The sequence below is a fragment of the Piliocolobus tephrosceles genome, chromosome 11, assembly GCF_002776525.5.
Source record: "Piliocolobus tephrosceles isolate RC106 chromosome 11, ASM277652v3, whole genome shotgun sequence".
Lineage (NCBI taxonomy): Eukaryota > Metazoa > Chordata > Mammalia > Primates > Cercopithecidae > Piliocolobus > Piliocolobus tephrosceles.
In genome coordinates, this window is record NC_045444.1 from 127,379,913 (window position 1) to 127,400,901 (window position 20,989).

Genomic DNA, 20,989 nt, shown 5'->3' on the forward strand with positions numbered 1-20,989 from the left:
TTGGGGTCTGTTGGTGGGCGTGCTCCTGAAGCACAGCTTCATTGAAAAGTGTTCCCTCCCTAAGGCCTTGGTGCCCTGAACCTCTGATGCCTACCGGGTTTTTCTGATTTGAGTTTCCTTTAAATACCCCCTTTTTGAGTGACTTTCTGATGGGAGGAAAATAGCAGTAATCATTTTTTTGTGTACAGACTGTCTCATTTATTTTTAGCCATTGTCGTTTTCATTCATTTTGTGTAATGTAAACCATGTGTCTTGTCAAAGTGAAAGACATTTTAAATCTGTAGCATGGGCTAGTGGGCAGGTGTGCACAGTTGAAGCCACACCTGATCCGTTTTCTGTGCACTGTAGCCTTAGTGTCACCTTTCCTCCTGTGTCTCCCTGTGGTACACTCCAGCGGTTGCCTTTTTTATCATTTCTACTGAAGTTGGGAAATTCAACCCCAGAAAGTGACAGATGAAAGGAGACAGTGGTTGTGTAGGGAGATGGAGAAAATGCCTAATCTGAGGATGAGACAGGGTTTTTTGTTTTTTGTGGGGGCTAGAAAAAAACATAAAATGAGACAGTTAATAATAACGAAGGTGTGCTACAGAAAATCTGGTGTTCTTGCTAACATTGCCCCTTCACTGTTGCTTAATTGTGAATAGCCAAAAGCTATATGTTATGGCTTGTTGTGTGAAGGTAACTAAGAAAAAGTGTTCATGACTTCAGAGTACATCCATGCAGAGTCCATTATTTGAGTTTGTAATTTAATAACTTTGTTGGAAAATCTGTAAAAAAGAAAAACAAGTTTGTAAGTGACTAAGCCCCGCATATGTTTGAGTGAAAGTACTTCAGGCAGCTGCCTGCTGGTAACAGCTCTGCGGGGAGGGAGGACCCACACTGCTGCACTTCTCATCCCCTTTGGTTTTACTGCCCAAATCTAAATAGATACTTTTGATTATAGATAACTGCTCTTTTACTAAGAGATAGTCTCCACCTATAGAAATGTATTTTGAAAACACTTATTTTACACAGCAATTTTGTATCCATTTATACTAATCTTTTATCAATAAAGTACTATTGTTTAGATATTAAATGAGTATTTCTCTTGGTTATTTGCAAGGGAAAGTTGTGAGGTTTTCTGGGAAGATTCAAAGTCTTGAGAACATCTGTGTCTAAAATCAAGAAAAATTACGTGCATCAATAGCATCAGTACTGAACAACTGTGTATGTATTGGAGATCGAGCCCAAAAGAGAGCACAAAAGATTGAAAAGGAATTATTTACAGGTGATCAGAGCATCTACTTAGAAAGTATAAGACATCTGGTGAAAATTAACACTAAGAGGTCAGTGATATCTATTTACTAATTAGAAAATGTAGTGAGAAAAGAAAGCGCATTGATAATAGCAACTACTAAATTCCTGGTAATGTAAGTGAATGATTGAAATATAGGAAGAAATTTCTAACCTACAAATTTTCAAGAGTAGGCTAAGAAGACTACTGCTTGAGTAAAGGACACTGGAAACCTGAACTGATCTGGGTGGCTGGACGCCTACACTCCAAGACCTCTACTCTAGCCTTCTTGCTGCCCACTGGACTGACCATCCTGGGACCCCCCTGGGCCCCTTTCAGCTTGCCATCAGTGTTTTCTGAACTTCTTCCTTATAGACTCCTGGGTACTAAAACTCTTGCTGTCTCTCCTTCCTCAGCTGACAGCTGCCACGCCTGCTACCTTCCCTCCAGACTGCCAGTCTCGTGTCAGCAGCACACACCCTGCAGCCTGCCAGGGGTCAGTACCACTCTGGCCAGGCTCTCACCTGTACTATCCCCACCCGGCCCTGTCTGCCTGCAGGCAGAGGTCCTCTGTTCTGGGGCGTATGCACCGCTCTGGGCCTGGTGGTGTCATTGGAGGCTGGTTAGAGGAAAAGCCCCAGAGGTGGGTGACACATGAAGGGGAGCATCCCGCAGGGCTGAGCCCAGTCTTGGTGTGCCTGGTTCTGGGACGTGTGCACTACTTGGGGCCTGGTGGTGTCACTGGGGGCTGGTTAGAGGAGAAGCCCCAGAGGTGGGTGACACATGAGGGGAGCATCCCGCGGGGCTGAGCCCAGTCTTGGTGTGCCCAGGTCTCAGACCCCATAGTTGTCTCAGGAGAAGCAGAGGTTCCCCTGAGCCAGCTTTTCTCCTGTCTGGGCTTTTGGGAAACGAAGGGTCAGGCTTCACTCTGGAATCCACAGCACCATGAGAGAAGTCTTGTAAGTGCCCGGGTATTTCCTGAACTTAATTATTACCTCAACAGCCACATGGTGACAGTGGGTTCCAGGGGCGGGCTAGGAGGGCACAAGGAGTAAGGTCTTGAACACATGAAGCCCTCAAGAGAGAAGGGAAGTATGGTACAGCAAGTCAGGTTTCCATTCTCTAGTGGGGCTCCCTAGGCGAGAGGAAGACCGTCCTGGCCGCCTCTGCGGAGCAGCCTGTCTCAGCCTTAGCACACACACGGGTGAGCCTTCCATGATCCCCTTCAGTCCCTGTAGCCCCACGAGGGATGCAATGCGTAGGGGTAAGGAGGAGGCTGGCTGGCAGGGACTGAGCCGGAGGGTGCAAGGAGAGCCGCCAAGACCTACCCCCGCCCGCCGAGCCTAAGCCTCGCCCAGGACCGAGCCCCGCCCGCCGAGCCTAAGCCTCGCGCAGGACCGAGCCCCGCCCAACCAACCGAGGCCCCGCCCAGCGAGCCTAGGCCTCGCCTAGGACACTGCCTCGCTCCGCACGCCGACGCCCCGCCCAACGAGCCGAGCTCAGCACAGATTTAGATTCTACGTCGCTGCCCGCCTGGTCCCGCCCCTTCTCCGTCCGTTCACCAATCAGAACTCGATCTTGCGCTTTCAGGCCGCGGGCTGGGGAGGCTCCGCCTTGGCGCCGCGCAGGCCAATCGACTGCGCGTCCGCGGCGCGGGGGCGGGGTCAGGGCGGGGCGCGCGGCGCGGGGGCTGCCGGCGGGCAGTCGGGAGCAGGCGACGCCGACGCGAGTTTGGAGGCTGTGGCTGGCGACTGCGGAGGCCGGGCCAGGCCGGTGAGGACGAGGCGGGGGAGCGAGAGGGCGAGGGTGAGGACGTGGAGCGGCCTGGGCGCGAGGGGCCAGGGTGGGCCTCTCCGGGTGGGCGGCGAAGCCCGAGGCCCGAGGCGAGAGGCCCAGGCGGGGCGGGCGCTGAGGCCTTGGTCCACCAGAGGTGGTCCCGCCCGGCCTCTGAAGGCCTTCGTGAGGCGGCTGGAGCTCCTAGGCGGGTCCCGGTTAGAGGAGCGTCCGTCTGGAGGGAGCCTGCCCGGTGGAGGCAGGCGGGGCGGTGGGCCGAGGAGTGGCCCGCGTGGACTCCCGGGTTGAGGGGTGCCGCGTGGAGGAGGCCGGTGGGGCTGTAGACCGGGGAGTGTCCCGCGTGGACTCGCGGGTTGAGGAGTGCCCCGTGGAGGCCAGCAGGGCCTTGGGCCAGGGAGTGTCCCACCCCGGAGGGACACCCCAGAGTGGGCCATAGGGACCCGCACGGTGTGGGCCTGGAGGTGCCTGGTGGAGGCATTTTGAGCCGTTTGCCTTTTTAGCGTTTCTTTAAAGCGTGTCTTAAAGGTGGGAATCAAGTGTTAGGTGTTAATATTTTTACTCCACTGAGGGCTGGAAATACTTCTAAGCCAGTGGGTAGCCTACCATGGGAAACCCTACCATGGGAAACCAGAATATGGCCCAGTACATTACACACCCAGATTATAGGCACCTTTTCCATTTACGCTATGGCAGCAACCGCTGGCCTATCATGTGCCACTAATGGATGTGAAAAACAGAAATTAGAACAAGGCATCATTGAAGGAAAGATCGTCAATTCATAGTGTTGAAAAAGGATGGGCAGATTTAAAACCCAAGGCCAAATCTTTAAAAGGTAGTTTTTCTCTCTGGGTTTGTTTTTTTGTTTGTTTGTGTTGTTTTTTTCCGTGAAGTTTTTTTGTCTAGGCCACTGTGGAAATGTTTGATAACCTTGATGTGCCAGTGGGTTAGCGTGTTGGTCTTGTGTAGACTGCCTTGTAACAGGCGACACAGATTTTCTCAGTACCAGAGAGATGGGAGAGGACATTTGAGATAGGGAAGCATGGAGTAACCTTTACTTGTAGGCCAAATACAATTTAAATTTTCTACACCTGCTTGTTGAAAGTTGTCTTTTTGTTTTTGTTTTTGAGGTCCTTAAAACTTTGGGAAGGACTTCATGGGCGTTATTTATTCAGTTTTCCAAAACTCTTCAGTGACATGACCAAGTTGCACAGCCCTGTTTTAAAGTACAGGAAAGGGAGGTTGAGAGAGGTGGAATGACCAGTTTAGAGTCACACCTAGGGTACTTGCAAACACCATCTGTACTTCTCATGTGCCCTATCCTTGTTGCAGATTCTCATTAGATGGTTCACTATTAACAAACTGAATGCTGATGATGCAGTTTCCTGGACTGCAGAAGTTTGCTGGCTTATTTATTTACATACAGGACTATCAGTTGTTAGTAGATTTCCAGGTTCCTTCTATACTAATTCCTTTCCCAAAGAGGAAGTCGATAAAAGTTGTATTCATTTATCTCTGCCTCAGGTTCCTTATTCAAAAAATGAGTTTAAAATGTACTTACCTTGGCCAGGCACAGTGGCTGTAATCCCAGCACTTTCGGAGGCCGAGGCAGGCAGATTGCCTGAACTTAGAGGTTCCAGACCAGCCTGGTCAACAGGGTGAAACCCTGTCTCTACTAAAAATACAAACATTAGCTGGGCTGGTGGCGCACAGCTACTTGAGAGGCTGAGGCACAAGAATCACTTGAACCCGGGAGGTGGAGGTTGCATTGAGCCAAGATTGTGCCACTGCACTCCATCCTGGGCGACAGCATGAGACTCTGTCTCAAAAATAAAATAAAATAAAAGCTATGTTAACAAGATGCCTGACATAAGGTAAGCACTTAATAAATGTTAGCCATTATTATTATCAGGTGGACAAATAATCCGAGTAGAAAGTAGGACAAGCTACCCCTGGATATTTACAAAAAACAGTTGAGAAAAAATTAGGCAATAATTAAGCAACTTTATCCTGTTTGGAGGGAATGATATGAACTGGATTGCCAAAGCAAAGATCAATGCATGGGCAATTCCATGTGAGCTCATTTAAATCCATTTGGCCCAAGGAATTCAGTTGCTTCCTTCCTTTCCAAACACCCCTGCTTCTAGTCACATCAATACCTCTTCTATATTCAGACAGTAACAGATTTTTCTTGCTGCTGCTTACCCTTTCAGTTTTGTTCTTATTTTTCCTTCACCCACTTTCATATCAGCTTGCCAGCTTCCCCTTTACTCAGTGCTAGATACGCAGGCAAAACCCCATTGTATGTTGGGTGCTGAACTGAGGTAATTCCAGTCGTGTTCTTTGAGATCAGAATATAGAGTGCTTTGACCATAGTATATTTGTCAACGTCACAGGGAGTTGAAAAGTTGAGGATCCTACAAAGCATTATGATAAAGCCCAGTCTTTGGTGATTTTCTGGGGAGCGTTTAGTTGACAGTGATTCTGTAAATTGGTCTAATCTTTTTGGAAAGCAACTAGCAGTAAGTGGTAAAGATTTTGATTTTGGAATCACACTTTTCAAAAACAATCTGATAAACTTTGTTGTGTCAGTATGGTAGAGTAGTCCATAGCAAGTAAACATGCTTCAGCAAGCCGAATCCCATCCTCCCATCCAAGGAAAATTTGAACTATTTTGATCCATGGAAGTATGCTTTAAAATGTGAATTAACTGAAAAGTCGAAATGGTGTGTACACAGCAATTATAGTGTTGTAAAAATACTTGCGGACATGAACAGGATCAGGAGGGTAGTTAGAGTGATGTAAGTGGTTTTATTTTAAGAGTCATGAATTGTTTTCCCCTAAACTGGTGTTTTAGTTTATTGCCATTTTAAAATTCAAAAACAAAAAGATCCTATAGTGTTATAGGATGCAGTGATGAGTCTTGCTTAATCCCGTCTTTCCCCTCCCCAGCCCATCCTCCTGACTGCTTCCCAAAACGAAAATTTGGGCACGTCCTATCCAGCTGCAAAACCTACTTAGGTATGGGATTCCATCCATTTGGCCCACTAGAGTTCGCACAGCACAACCCCAGGCCACCTCCCCGCCTCCCCTCGGGTGTCTCCGCCGTCGCGGCCCAACTATCCTCATCCTTTCCCAGCTGCTCCTGCAGTTTCTATGTATTCCCCTGCCAGTGCACACGCTATGCCCTTTGTCCACCTGGTCTCATGTTCCCCTGTGAGGGAAGCTGCTCCGGGTCAAGCTAGCCAGCGGTGCTGCCTCTTACTTTCTGCTCTCTCTGACTGCAGTGGGCAGGTCGTACTGGTTACTTTCTCAGTCGTCTCCCTTTCTGAATTAAACTTCTGTATCTTTGTGTGCTCTGTGCACACCATGAAATCACAATGGGGTGGAGGCCGCTTGTGGAGCTAAGTGACTGCTAACAAGTCACTAACCTTTCTGAGCCTGAGTTCCTTGATGCCAGCTGCACATGGTTATTGTGAGGATTAAATGAGATGACATAAGCGAAGGGCTTGACGTGCATCTCCCTGCAGTGGTGGTCATACAGGACATGGTAGCTGTTGTAATGTGTACCAGGGCATTTTCGAGGCCTTGTCTTGAGCTTTGTCCACTTGATGAAGCCTCCTCCCTGTCTCCCTCCACCTGCCAACTTCCTCTCTACCATCCTCACTTTACTCACTCCAGGGCACTTAATCACCATTTAATATATGCTAGGTACTGTCGTCTTTGTACTTGTCCACTATATAAGGGGGGATTTTTCTCTCTTACGAACTCCTGTATCCCTAAGCATTTAGACTTGCCTGAAACAGAATAGAGCTCAATAAATATTTGAATGAATTAATCAAATTTCATCTGCGGCAGAGGCAGATGCCAGGTTTTATGGAGCTTGAAGGTATACAATTTGGGGGAAGGGGAGAACTCTTTAAGAAAAAGAATGCAAAGTTACAAATAAAAACTAATTTAGAAAGTGAGGCTGGGCGTGATGTCTCATGCCTGTAATCACAGCACTTTGGGAGGCCAAGGTGGGTAGATCACGAGGTCAAGAGATCGAGATCATCCTGGCTAACAAGGTGAAACCCATCTATACTAAAAATACAAAAGATTAGCCGGGTGTGGTGGCACGTGCCTGTAATCCCAGCTACTCAGGAGGCTGAGGCAGGAGAATCGCTTGAACCTGAGAGGCAGAGGTTGCAGTGAGCCAAGATCTTGCCACTGCACTCCAGCCTGGGTGACAGAGCAAGACTCTGTCTCCAAAAAAAAAAAAAAGAAAAAGTTAATATTTAGAGTGAGAAAGTAACAAATTTGAAAAAGCTGATCAATAATGCAAATGGCTGAGAAAAGTAATGTTTATTAATTATCTAATACACCTGTGTAATATTTTTCCTTTGGCTGTGTACCTTTTAATCACATTTTCATATGACAGGGTATAGAAAGAACTCAGTGATTCCTCTAGCACAGTTGATAAATTTTTATTGTTGATAGGATATATAAAACTTATCATTTCACATATAGATGTATTTGCTGTTTCTAGTACTGCTCCAGGTTGGTGTCCCAGAAAAACAGGTGTTCAGGTAAATCCTGTTTTGCACAATTCCATTCAAAAAAGAAAAAAAACCACACATCTAAGGCACACAGAATTGTACTGCTATATTGATTATTTTTCTGGTAACTGATCTATTCGCTTATGTTTTAGCACATCTGATGGTAAATTCCCCACAAATGAGCGTCTGGCTCCCTCTATTTCAAACCGTGTTTCCTTTCCGCCGCCCACACACTTCCCTGAGTCAGGCCCCGTTGGACCTATTCACATTGCCACAGGATCCCTGGCCCTTCACCTTTATTTGGTAAAAGCCTAGGTGAACCAGCACAGTGGGTGATAGCAGCATTTCTGGAAGCAATACCTGCATTGAGATGGCTGGTAATCACCTAAGTTTGCATAGTAGAATTAACTGTGAACAGCATAAATGTGTCCTGTTAAACTCAAACTAAATATCTTTCTCCAACTTAATGTACCCTTAGGTGGATCTCAAAAATGCCAACAACCCCTCCCAAGCGACCTGACAAAAGGGAAGAGGGACAGAGGCAGAGTTGCAGTGGGAAAAGACAGTAGTCTTAATCGATTGCCATTAGAGTATATTGGGGGTAAATTTTACAGAAGTGTATGACCATAGGGACACTCTGCTTAGGGCCTTTCTCGGGACGTTGGAAGGAGTTGGTGCAAGTGAGGGCCCAGAAACCGGAGCCAGACTAGCTCTATAGTGAAACTGCTTTTGTGGGGGTAGTTTCCTGGTCCCTGGCTTGATGCCAGATAACCCAGTAGGGGAATGTGGGGTGAGGGTGCTAAGTGAATCTCCCAGGAGCTAGTGGGAATATGTTTGGGAAGGAGAAACTATTTTTAGAAACTGTTTAAATTATCAGACTTTATTAAATCTCTTGTCCCCTTTATGAGTATGATTATGATTTTTTTTCACCCAGGCTGGAGTGCAGTGGCACAATCTTGGCTCACTGCTACCTCCACCTCCTGGGTTCAAGGGATTCTCCTGCCTCAGCCTCCCAAGTAGCTGGGATTACAGGTGTGTGCCACCACACCCAGCTAATTTTGTATTGTTAGTAGAGACAGGGTTTCGCCATGTTGACCAGGCTGGTCTCGAACCCCTGACCTCAAGTAAACCACCTGCCTCCGCCTCCCAAAGTGTTGGGGTTATAGGCATGAGCCGTCGCACCCGGTCCCCCTTTATGATTAAAATCTCAGTTGCTTTGTTAGTATAGTAGTTAATAAGATGAATGTTGGAAAACAAGTACCAGTGTCTGAACAAAAAATGTAACCCAGAGAGTGTTTAAAAATATTAATTTTTAATTGAACTATTTTTTGAAAGAAGAGCAAATACAACTCTAAGGGGAAAGACAGTTATTCCAGCTTTCTCTTGGAAGGTAAATAGTGGCATACTGTAGGTAGCCCCTATCAGTTAAGACTTTTAAAGCCGGTAGTACTTCTGCAGGATTCTGTAGAGAAACCATCTGACTTCAAAGATATCACTGTAGACGATTTGACAAATACATAAAATTAGGAAGAAGAAAATAAAAATCAGTCCTCTTACCCCTCCCAGTGATAACCACCGTAAATATGTTTTAAAATGCATGGATGTGGAGCTGTGGTTCTGGGAGGTGGAGGGAGCATACTCCATCCTGCCTCTCCCACTGTCTGTAGCTATAAGACCTGGACATGTGCATGGAGCAGCTGTTGAGGACTCCGACAAGTCAACCATAACAGGCGGATGGGGGAGAAGGCCAGAATTTGAAGCCCGTCTTTGCGCCAGTAGTGAGTTTCCTGTCTTCCCTTCAGCATCCCCTGCCCTGGACTCCAGCTGTCTGAAACCTGGAGGCGGGTACCCAGTGTGAACAGGGAGAGCTACAGGGTAGTTTTGTAGTTGGGCCCCAAGACAGAAAGTGGGAGAAAGCCATCATTTTTTTCCCTCTTGCTTCCTCTCCTCCGGTCAGCCCTGCAGTGGCAGGAGTGTGTGAACACCTAAAACGCTTAGGGAATGGAGAAAAGCCCCAGTTGCCTTTTTATTCTCTTCCTCCTGCAGCTCAGTCCCAGGCAAGATGCACGCAAAAGAAAAGCGTGGCTAAACGGAGTAATTAAAGCCGTAAGTTTCTGATTGGAGTCTGAAAGGGGGAGCCCAGGTAACTGGAAATGATACTAGGGAGATTCCAGAAAGGGAAGAACTCAGGAAAGTGGCCCCATCAAGTTGTTAGTTAACTTACGGGCTCAACACTGAGCTATGCATGTGTAATGTGACCCAGAACAGGTTGCCAAAGACAGAACTCAACTATGGGATAGACCATCGCCTGGGAGGCAGGCTGGCCACCAAGCAAGTAGGGACCTGCAGGACATTGCTAAGGAACGCTGCAAAGGCTTTGAAAGTGAAGGTGACACTAAGACCATGTTCTACAGAAGGCTGGTCAGCACTTGGGGACTGAATCCAGCCAGGCCAGTGCCTGCTCGACAAAATATCAGCATTCCCCATAGGATTTAAACAAGATCAAGGGTCTTTAAGAGCATAAGGTTAAAAATGTCCAGGATACAATACAAAATTTACTCAGCATGTGAAGAACCAGGAAAATATCAACTCGTGAAAAAAGACACAGGCTAAAGCTGAGGTGGTACCTATGTTGGAATTATCTGAAACACTGTGGTTTGCAGATTTGTGGCCTCCATGAGCTTGACCTCCTAGTGTTTATCCTGGGAATATGCGACTTACTTGGCAAAAGCACGTTGCAGATGTAAGGAAGGGTACGAATCAACTAGCCTGGATTCGTTGTCTAGATTATCCAGGTGGGCCTTAGGTAATTATATGAGCCTTTAAAAGCAGGGATCTTCCTTCAGCTGGTAGCAGATGGGGAAGGCAGAGAGACTGGAAGTGTAAGAAGTTTTCAACGTAACATTTCTGGCATGGAAGATGGAAGGGGCCATGAGCCAAGGAATGAGACTGACAAACAGCTGATAGCCAGCAAGAACTAGGGACCTCAGTCCTATACCCACACAGACTTGAATGAGCCTAGAAGTGTATTCTGCCCCCAAAAATTCCAGGTAAGACCCTGGATCATCTGACACTTTGACTTAGACCTTTTGAGACCCTAAGCAGAGAATTCTGGTGAGTTACATTACACCCAAACTTCTAACCCATAGACACTGTGAGATAATAAAAGGCTTATTTTAAGCTGCTAAGTTTGTGGAAATTTGTTAGGGCTACAGTTAAAAAAAAAAAAGTTAAACTTTATAAAGCCCCTATTATTAAAATAGTCCAAGAAGTAAAGCTACTCTTGAAACAGATGGAAATATAGAAAGTCTTGGCAAGAAAATAGAAGATATAAAGAAGTGGGAATTTTAGTGAAAAATACAATAACTGAAATAAAATGGAGGTGATAAAGGAAAGAGTGAATTCATAATGCATGAATTTACAATTCTTTAAATCAATTTTTTTGGTTTGTTTTTAATCTTTTTAATACTTTTCATTTTTTGTTGACAATTATTCCTTCACAGTCATTCTTAATGTATCTTTTTTGCTCTACATCCTGAGAGAAACTTCTCTAGTAATGAACTATAGAAATGATCCCTGTGAATATAGTCTTATGTTTTTTAATCTTGAAGAATTTGCGCTGTAGTCTGTTGGACTGGAAGCCGTGCCAGATGTTAGTGTCACCCCTGCACAAATCAGGTCTGTGGCCTTGAGCAAGCAGCTTTGTTTTCTGGGCTGTAGTTTCTTATGGAGAATAGAGACTGGGCCAGGATTTCACAAAGTAGGAGCTTCTCTCTCCCTCACTGTCAGCTTGAACTCTCGCCTGGGTTCCTTAAATCCTTATGTACATCAGAAATTATTGCTAGATTTGTTTTTTGTTTTGACTTGTGGAAAATTTCAAACATTCAGAAAGGTAGAGAAAATAATAAAGCCCATGTATCCAGCTTCAGTCATCAACACATGGACAATCTGTTTTCCTATACCCACCTCCACTGATCCGCAGCTCGTTGGATTATTTTAAAGTAAATGCTAGGTATTATTTCATTTTATCTGTAAATACTTTATTATGCATCTCTAAGAGAGAGGGACTTTTTTCCCCTTCATGTACCCACAATACCACTAAAACACTAAAAAATAATATTAACCTCTTAATATTATCTGATACTTAGTTAGGATTTGCATTTCTCTGATCTGTAAATATTTGATTCAGGATTCAAATAAGGTCCTATATATAGCATTTGATAACATCATACCTTATAGATAACATGTCTTAGCAGTTTGTATTTACACACATACACCATTTCCTTTTTTTGTTGCCATTTATCAAAGAGACAAGGTCATTTATCCTGTAGGATTTCTTTGTAGTCCTTTTATTCCTTAGGATATATTTTACTGGTGATGTAGAATGAAGTTACTGCGCTTTAAAGTCACTTGAAGTAATTTTCTTTAGTTTAGCTGATGTCTTGATTTACAGTTAAGACCATTTGTTTCATTTTGTTTGGGTTTTTACGACTTGCTTTTCTAAAATATTGATTTAATTTTGCTTTCTAATTATGTGAAACCATTTATGAAGTTCCCATATCAAAACTGCTAAACGCCGTGTACAGCTTCCAACATTGTTTACCCCTTTCACTTCCTCCCTCATAGGTAATGATTTTCATTAGTTTTTGGTTTATGCTCTATTTTTTTTTTTAATATAAACAAATACATACCACTTTGGGAGACTAAAGCAGTGGGATCCCTTCAGCCTGAGAGTTTGAGACCAGCCTGGGAAACCTAGTGAGACATCATCAACACTACTAAAAAAAAAAAAAATTTTATTTATATATATGTGTATATATGTGTGTATATATGTATATATGTGTATATATATGTATATATGTGTGTATATATGTGTATATATGTGTATATATGTGTGTGTGTATATATATGTTTTCCTCTTTTAACAGAAGTTAGCATGCCATGCACCTGGTTTTGCACATTTTATTCACTTTTACACCAAAGCAGCATATACAGATCTGGCTTTTTTCTCTAAAGATTTTGATGTTAAATTGGATGGCTTCATACCACCCCCCACAGAAGTACAGAGAATCAGTTATCCAGATTCACTTCAGCTCCTAAAACTTCTGTTTTTCAGTTTGTAGAGTTTTGTTTAACATGAAATCAGAATACCAGGTTGTAGAGGATCTAAAATACACTCTAAAGGAAAAATACATCTGTTTAGTGTTCAGGCAATTAAAAAAAATAACCTAGGAAGTAAAAGTAAGTTTTTCAAATATTGGTTATGTACAAAGAAATCTCTTTGGAACAGTTAGTCTGTGTCTATACTGTTGTTGAATTTGACTGAAAGTGATCTTCCTTTTCTTACACACATTTAGCCACTATTGTAAGGTAGGAAGATTGTGATAACATGATTTTATGAGATATATTTAATTTGTGGCTACCAAACACTATAAATTAGTAGAAATCAAAAACACATTTTCTTTCCATTTGTTCTCACATTGAGCTGCCTTATCACAGAATCTTGGATTCTTAGAGCTGAAAAAGATCTGGTTAACCCTTTCCTTCCAATGTCATTTTCCAGTTGAAAAAGCTGGGGCTGGGAGTGGTGCCACGACTGAGTTTGTTAATGGCAGAGTTGAAATTGAAACCTAAGTGTGCTGGCCCTGAATTTCCACCACCCCCAGCTACTGCTGCCTCCTTCCTTGTTCCCCATTAGCGCCTGCCTTTTTATTTGGTCTTTTTAAAATCACAGCTTGGTAGATACGTTTCTGTGTCAGTAAGCGCTCTTCTATCAGCAGAGATTCTTGAGTTGTTGACTGCCCCTCCTGGTGTTTGAGGGACAGTGTTACCCGCATATGGATCCTCCTCAGTGGTCAGCTCTGTGCAAATGACACAGCCATCCTGAAGCGCCTGCCGGAGAAGTGTGTGCAGGTGGTTTCTGCGGCACCCTTCTCCCCAGGCTTCTGTGCCAAGCATGGTTTCTGTGATGCTCGGGCCACGTTGCCTTCAGACAACACCGTAGCGGTGTTGGTGTGTGTTTATGCAGCAGTGTTCTGGGGAGGGTGCGCAAGCCCTGCTGGCCCGCCCACCTGCCCAGCTAGCCATTTCTCATTAGCACTTTGAAGGCCTTACTTTACAGCAGAGGTCTTGACATTTTTCTCTGCTTCCTCACATTGACTATTTAGTTCCTTATTCTAAAAGTTAGTGATGCTTTAGAAAGGGAATAAAGAAGGATCCATCTCTTGCTGTGCTGCAAGAGATAATGCACCCCAGGGTCGAGGGACTGAGGAAGAATTCCATTTGAACATCATCAGCGGTGAAGTTTGTTCCCAGTGCTGCAGTGGACTTTCCTATTAGATGAGTGTAGTGAAATAATCAAGTTCATATTCTGCTTTCTTGGGTTGGTCATAGAGAAGTTTGGTTTTTGATTTTCCCAAAGCAGACAGTAAAAAATATTTTAGGGAAGGTGATTTTTTTTTTTTAATTGCAAAATAGAAATGTTAGCCCCTACCCTTTACTGTGGATGGTGGACTATGCTTTTGCCTAAAAAGCCATGTGCTGATTTTCCAGCAGAAGGAGAAGAGTTTTGGTAGCCAAGTCTGGGCCCAAGTCCTAGCTCTGTCACTTCTGAGTTATGTGTTCCTTGGCAGGCCTTTTTTTTTTTTTTTTTAATAGATTTTATTTTTTAGAACAGTTTTAGGTTAATAGCAAAATTAAGCAGGAGGTAAAGAGATTTTCCATATACCCTCCACCCCCACATACACACAGCAGCCCCTACTGTCAACATCTGTCACTAGAGTGGTCCGTTTGTTACAAACCTACTCAATACATCATTATGACCCAAAGCTTTGGCAGACTTTTGAGCTGAATTTTCCAACTTTAAAATGGAAATGACATGTCACAGGGTTTTCTGTTGTTAAATGAGACTATACCCACAAGAGCCGAGTTTGTAGTAGGCGGGACCAAGTGTCAGTAGTGCAAATTGTATCCGACCACCAGAAATGTTTTTAGGAATGAAGACTGCAAAGCATTTCATTCACATTGAAAGAAGATGGCACAATAAACTGAGTCCCCCCACAGATTCCTGGTTGTTTACGCTGCCACTTTCCTCTGGGCATCTGGGAAGTTTTCGCTGGCAGGAGCAGGGATGGGCAGAGGTTGACACCAGGTTTCTAGGACCACAGAACATGGTACACCAAGGATTGTTCATGGCCTTGCCATGTTTCAAGTCTAACTTGCCTCTTTAATCCTTATTTATAAGCACACAAAGCAAATCAAAGATAATTTTCATTAGTCAAAATTTATGTAAAACAGCCTCAGCCTCACGAGTAGCTGGGATTACAGGCACCCGCCACCACACCCAACTAATTTTTATATTTTTAGTAGAGACAAGGTTTCACCATGTTGGCCAGGCTGGTTTCAAACTCCTGACAGATGATCCACCTGCCTTGGCCTCCCAAAGTGCTGGAATTACAGGCATGAGCCACCACACCCAGCCCTGGTGCATACCTAAAAAAAAAATTTTTTCCCATTGTCAGGCTGGGGGAAGCAATCCCACTATAGCAAATGATGTTGAATGAGCAACCTACCGGTTCCGCAGTCATGCTTCAGCTTCCGCAGTAGATTGCCAGGCTTTGACACCGAGTTTAACTGGCAATCACAGCAATGGGGTTACCTGCCAGTTTTCTATTAATGTATTTTTTTTTACATTTCTTTAAAGATAGTCTCACTGTGTTGCCCAGGCTGGTTTCAAACTGCTAGCCTCAAGTGACCCTCCCACCTCAGTCTCCTGAGTAGCTGGGATTATAGGTGTACACCACTATTCCTGGCTTTATTAAGGTCTTTTTGAGCTTTCAGAAGCTTAGTAATAAACTTAAAGTTTTAAACTTAAGTCTTAGTCTTAAATTTAGTGTTAAAATCTTAAATGTAAGTCTTAATCTTAAAGCTGAGTAATTATTAAATGGATAGTTTATGCCACGTCGCTATGATGTGTCAACGAGCAGATTTTTCTTTGGGATATCAGCAACAGAGTACCGCAGGGTTATCTCCTCTCAAGTGGATCTGTCTTCTTAAGACCAGTCTGATGAACGAGGGTATCTTGTTGTGGCCCACATCGCAGCTGCAGCCATGTCGGCGTCTCTCTGGGCTAGATGAAAATTAGAGTGTAAGTCGCCGCTTGGAAAGTGTAAAGATTTCCTCTGTGAGCCGCATGTCTGAGAAGAGAGTTTGATATTCCTTGAACTAAGAAAAGTGGTTTTTATTTGTCTGATACGTCATGTTCTCCTGAAAGACGAAGCAATGTTAAAAAGCTTGTTGTTCTAAACATATTTTTATTATAAAATAAACACATATAAAAACGTGAATCAGCTGTATGGCTTAATGAATTATAAAATGAACACTGTCCAGGTCAGGAAATAAAACTGTGCCCCACCAGCCTAAGAACTCCTTCCCTGTGTGCCCTCCCAGCGACAGTCCCTCTCTCCCATCAAGAAGGGACGGCTTCTGTAGGAATAACTTCCTTGTGTTTTCTTGTTACGGTTTTCTCGGTGGAGTGTACACCTCTAGACATTACAGGTTAGCCATGTCTATTTTTTTTAGCAGTAGATGTTTAGACATGACTTTCTTATAATGAGTAGGAGAAAAAGAACCTGAAGAAATTTTTCAAGCTATACTTACAGAAACATAAATGAGACTTATACAGTAGAATAAATAAGATAAATGACTTCTAAAAATGTATTTCAGTTATATAAATGTTTACAGATTTGTAGCATTACTTAGGGGAAATAATGCCTTTGATGACCAAAGTAAAACATCCTATCCCTTGTTTCAGAAGAACCCACTTTTGACGGTTCTATATTTGATAAATGTTGTGAGCTGACCAAGAACATGTAGATCATCTATTTTTCTTTTCATGTTTTCACGTTGGAGGTACCTTCAAAGTGGAAGTCGTCTTCATTTGCATTCTCTTACTTTTGCATTAACTGCTCAATGAATAGAAGTTTGTGAAAAGACAAATATATATTCTCACTCGTGGGAACTGAAAAAAATGATGTTTATCAGAGGTTGGGAAGGGTAGTAGGGTTGGGGGGTTAGGAAGGATTGATTAATTAATGGGTACAAAAATGCAGTAAGAAGAAATAAGATCTGTTGTTCGGTAGCACAATAGGGCAACTGTAGTTAATACCTTATTGTATATTTCAAAATAACTAGAGGAGTGGATTTGGAATGTTCCCAACAGAAAGAATTTGTAAATGTTTGAGGTGGAGGATATCCCAAATACCCTAATTCGACCATTACACAGTGTTTGCTTGTGTAAGGATACAAAACTTGAGTTAGACAGCAGTGGAGTTTAGGAGATCTACTATATAGCATGGTGACTCTAGAAATACAACATATTGTATTTCTGAAAGTTGCTAAGATACATATTGTATATTGTATTTCTGAAAATTACTAATTTTTGTGGATTTTAAGTGTTCTCATCACAAAAAAATGTTAAGTTTGTGAGGTCATGCATATGTTAATTGCCTCAATTTGGCCATCCCGTAGTGTAGACATATGTCAGGGCATCATGTTGTACATGATAAGTGTATACAATTTTTGTCAATAAAAAAATTAAAAAATCACATACCCCATAAATATGTACAATTATGCGCTCATAAAAATTAAGTAAAAGTTTGTGGAATTGAAATGAAAAGGCTTATTTATGATTCTCAGAACTTCATATATCTCATGTTTAATATTAGTTTTGCAAAAACAGTAATTTGTTACAGTGTCGTTCTGTTTGTGGTTGTAGTCTTTTGTGTTTTGCTGTTGTCATCTTTACAGTGCATTGCATGATGTACCACTTCATGTTTTTTGATGCCAGTGACATTAAGTAAATACTTAGCAAATGTTTACAGTAAGAATTTAGTTCCTGCCCTCAAGGAGCATCCAGCATGAAGAATGACAGCTGAAGATGGTAGGTAACTGCCAACCTGTGCCAACCATGCAGCTCAAGTAATAAATGTGTCAGTCAGTGGCTTTGTTCAGGAATTAGGATGGGACTTGCACTGCCTTGTCATTTTGTTCATACTGACATTTTGCTTGTCCCAGAGGATTTAGCTCTTCTTTTTTTGCTTTCTTGTTTGATAAATTGGACGTGTGCATAAGCTCAGAAGGTTGTCTTTGTGGGTAAGGTTTAAGTGTACAGTAGGAGATGCTTGGCAGTAAGTCACTGAGAGCCTATTTGAAATTAAGAGATAAAAAGGTTCTTTTCTAGGTGTGGTGGCTCTCGCCTGTAATCCCAGCACTTTGGGAGGCTGAGGTGGGAGGATCACTTGAGGCCAGGAGTTCACAACCAGCCTTGCCAACATGGTGAAACCCCATCTCTACTAAAAATACAAAAAATTAGCTGGGTATGATGACTCACGCCTGTGGTGCCAGCTACTCCAGAGGCTGAGGTGGGAGAATTGCTTGAGCCCTGGAGGTGGAGGTTGCAGTGAACCAAGATGGCACCACTGCACTTTAGCCTGGGCAACAGAGCAAGACTGTGTCTCCAAAAAAAGTGGGGAGTTCTTGATTTGCTTGTCTTGATGACAAAACAAGCATGAAAAAGAGGAAAAGGCCCGGAGACTCGGAGCAATTAAGTTGGCACGCAAGGGGACTGGACTAGAAATTGAGTGAGATTAACTCTTTAAAAGGTTACGGATTAGTGGAAGACTCTGAGAGTGATTGGGTGAGATAAAATAATGGGTGCAGTGCTGCATTCTTTGTTGATTAAACACCCAGCATTTGTATCTCACCTCCACCAGTTTTGCCGTATTTTTTGCCGTACTATGTTTTATTGTATTGAATATGTAAAAATTGATTTTTAAACATAAATAAGACATTTCACAAGGGAAGTTGCCATAAATAATAGATAATTAATAAACATAATTAAATAACAAGCTAGTATTATTAATTCCAGCTGATACTTAATACTAAGTATTTAGTAGTTAATACTAGGCTAATCTTCGTTAAAAACAATGAAGACGCATTTTACTATCTTTGTGTGTCCTATACCATCATGTTGCAGACTTCAAATATACACATTAAAATCTGTTTTAAAAAGTATGTACCCAATTTGAATGGAAAAATAAAATCTACAGTGCATTAAACAAATAATGACGAGAATAGCCCTGTTAGACTTAATAGCTTGCAAGCAGAGACCTTCCCCTTGGCACAAAAGGAGAGTTGAAGAGGACATGAGCTCTTCCCTGAGCCAGGTGTTTGACCTGCTTGGGCCCTCATTGTCATCTGTTAAGTGGGCTGTGGATAGTGCTGAGGGGGTTATTGTGAGGATGGGGGTTATTGTGAGAATGGGCAGGAGCTGGGAAGGGTCTGACCAAGGGCAGGTGCCTCCTGCTACCAGGCATGTAGTCCTTGTTACCCTTATCCAGACTGTCATTCAGTGCCATACATGAACTTACTTCCCAGACTACCAGTGGCACCCGCTCTACCCTGGCAAGACACGTTAGAAAAATCGAGGAGTACAAGGCTGGCAAAGACAAACCTGGCTGTTTTCATCTCCTTTATTGGCATTTTTCCTCAGCTGGGGTAGTCTTCTACTCCACATAAAGTCAGCAGAGGGGAAGAACAGTTGCTCGAATGCCTCAGATCTTGCTGTGCACTGCCTGACACGCATTAGTGCTATGCTTTGTGGATCCCGTTTACGTTTGGTAGAAATGGCACCATCTAGTACTTAAAAAGGATCATCACCACAGTAACTGGGCTGGTGGAGAGAGGTGTGCTAAGGGAGTAGACAGCCTAGGGTTGGTGTGGCAGCCCTGGGCTCTCTTGCCTCTGCTAGGTGGGTGGTGGTGATGTCACTCGTTCGTGAGGTCTAACAGGTTAAATGAGTTAATGGGTATGACTGGCTCATAGAGCATTCAGAAATATTGTTATTGAGGGTGGTGCTTGTTGTTTTATGCTCCACCTATGAGTGCCTGAGTAGAAAATAATCTTTTGTAACGCTTTCTTTTGAAGTGATAAAGACTTACAGAAGTTGCAGAAATAATACAGAGGATTCCCGTGTCTCCGATAATTCTATTTTTACCTTGTTTTAATACCTAAATAATGTGATAATTCCTTCATGTGTGTGTGTGTTTTTTTTTTTTTTTTTTTCATTTTAGTGTTTTCTTCACTCAGATGGTGAAGAATGGGAGAGATAGAAGGAACATACAGAGTCCTGCAGACTGCAGGGACACGCTTGGGTGCCCAGACCCCTGTGGGAGTTAGCACCCTTGAGCCTGGGCAGACTCTGTTGCCCAGAATGCAAGAGAAGCACCTGCACCTCAGAGTAAAGCTGCTGGACAACACCGTGGAAATATTTGACATTGAGGTAAGAAGCATGATTTTTGGAGGCATATTTCGTTATATCTTCTAACAGTCAAATTATATACCAAGTTCTATTTTGCTGGTTAGACTTTGCATATTAAGTTGACCAAAAGTGACTTTGGTAACACATGAGAAAATCCTTAGAAACGGTAAATCTGAATTTCTCCTTTTATTTGGAAAGTGATATTGTCGTATCTTTTGTTTAAAATTGTAGTATAGTTTGGTCTTTCTACTCTTCTTTCGTGAGAGGCTGGCTAAGAGATTGCTGGAAGGTGCAGACTGGAGCCAGATGGTACACCCAGACCTTCCCAGCTTAGCCACCTGGTCTCAGTGAGGCCCGGGCCACCTGGATGAGGGGATGCCACTTAGCCTCCATGTGTGTCAGCTTCCTATTCTGAAACATGAGGACAATTATAATCCCTGTTTCCCAGAGCTGCTGGTGTGAGGATTGAGCAGACACCACACACAGAGCCTGTCACGCAAGAAGTGTTGTATGGTGTTAACATATAACTTATTTTTCTAAGTCAATGATAATACAATTTTTATTTTGAAAATTCCCTTATAGAAGATTGCACTGGTAATATTAGCAAGAACAATTAAATATACTAAGAATATATGCATATATCAATATTTAAGTAACACTATTTTTTAGGTCCATGTGATGTATTAGAAAACTTTTTTTGTTTTTCTACATGTTATTAGCATGAAAATTCTTTTTATTTATTCTATTCATTTTTTTTTCTTTTTTTTTTGGGAGGGAGTTTCGCTCTGTCGCCCAGGCTGGAGTGCAGTGGCTGGATCTCAGCTCACTGCAAGCTCCGCCTCCTGGGTTTACGCCATTCTCCTGCCTCAGCCTCCTGAGTAGCTGGGACTACAGGCGCCCACCACCTCGCCCAGCTAGATTTTTGTATTTTTTAGTAGAGACGGGGTTTCACCGTGTTAGCCAGGATGGTCTCAATCTCCTGACCTCGTGTTCCGCCCGTCTCGGCCTCCCAAAGTGCTGGGATTACAGGCTTGAGCCACCGCACCCGGCCTATTCTATTCATTTTTT

General features: G+C 43.2%; 1 protein-coding gene across 1 annotated transcript in view; it reads left to right on the forward strand.

Moving 5' to 3' along the window:
- The first annotated feature begins 2,939 nt into the window (after positions 1 to 2,939).
- Positions 2,940 to 20,989, forward strand: part of FARP2 (FERM, ARH/RhoGEF and pleckstrin domain protein 2) — a 141,545-nt gene continuing 123,495 nt past the window's right edge. The window contains exons 1-2 of the mRNA XM_026449083.1: positions 2,940 to 3,079; positions 19,734 to 19,942. Of these exons, the coding sequence (XP_026304868.1) occupies positions 19,760 to 19,942 (183 nt within the window). The 5' untranslated portion in view covers positions 2,940 to 3,079; positions 19,734 to 19,759. The remainder of the gene's footprint in view (positions 3,080 to 19,733; positions 19,943 to 20,989) is intronic.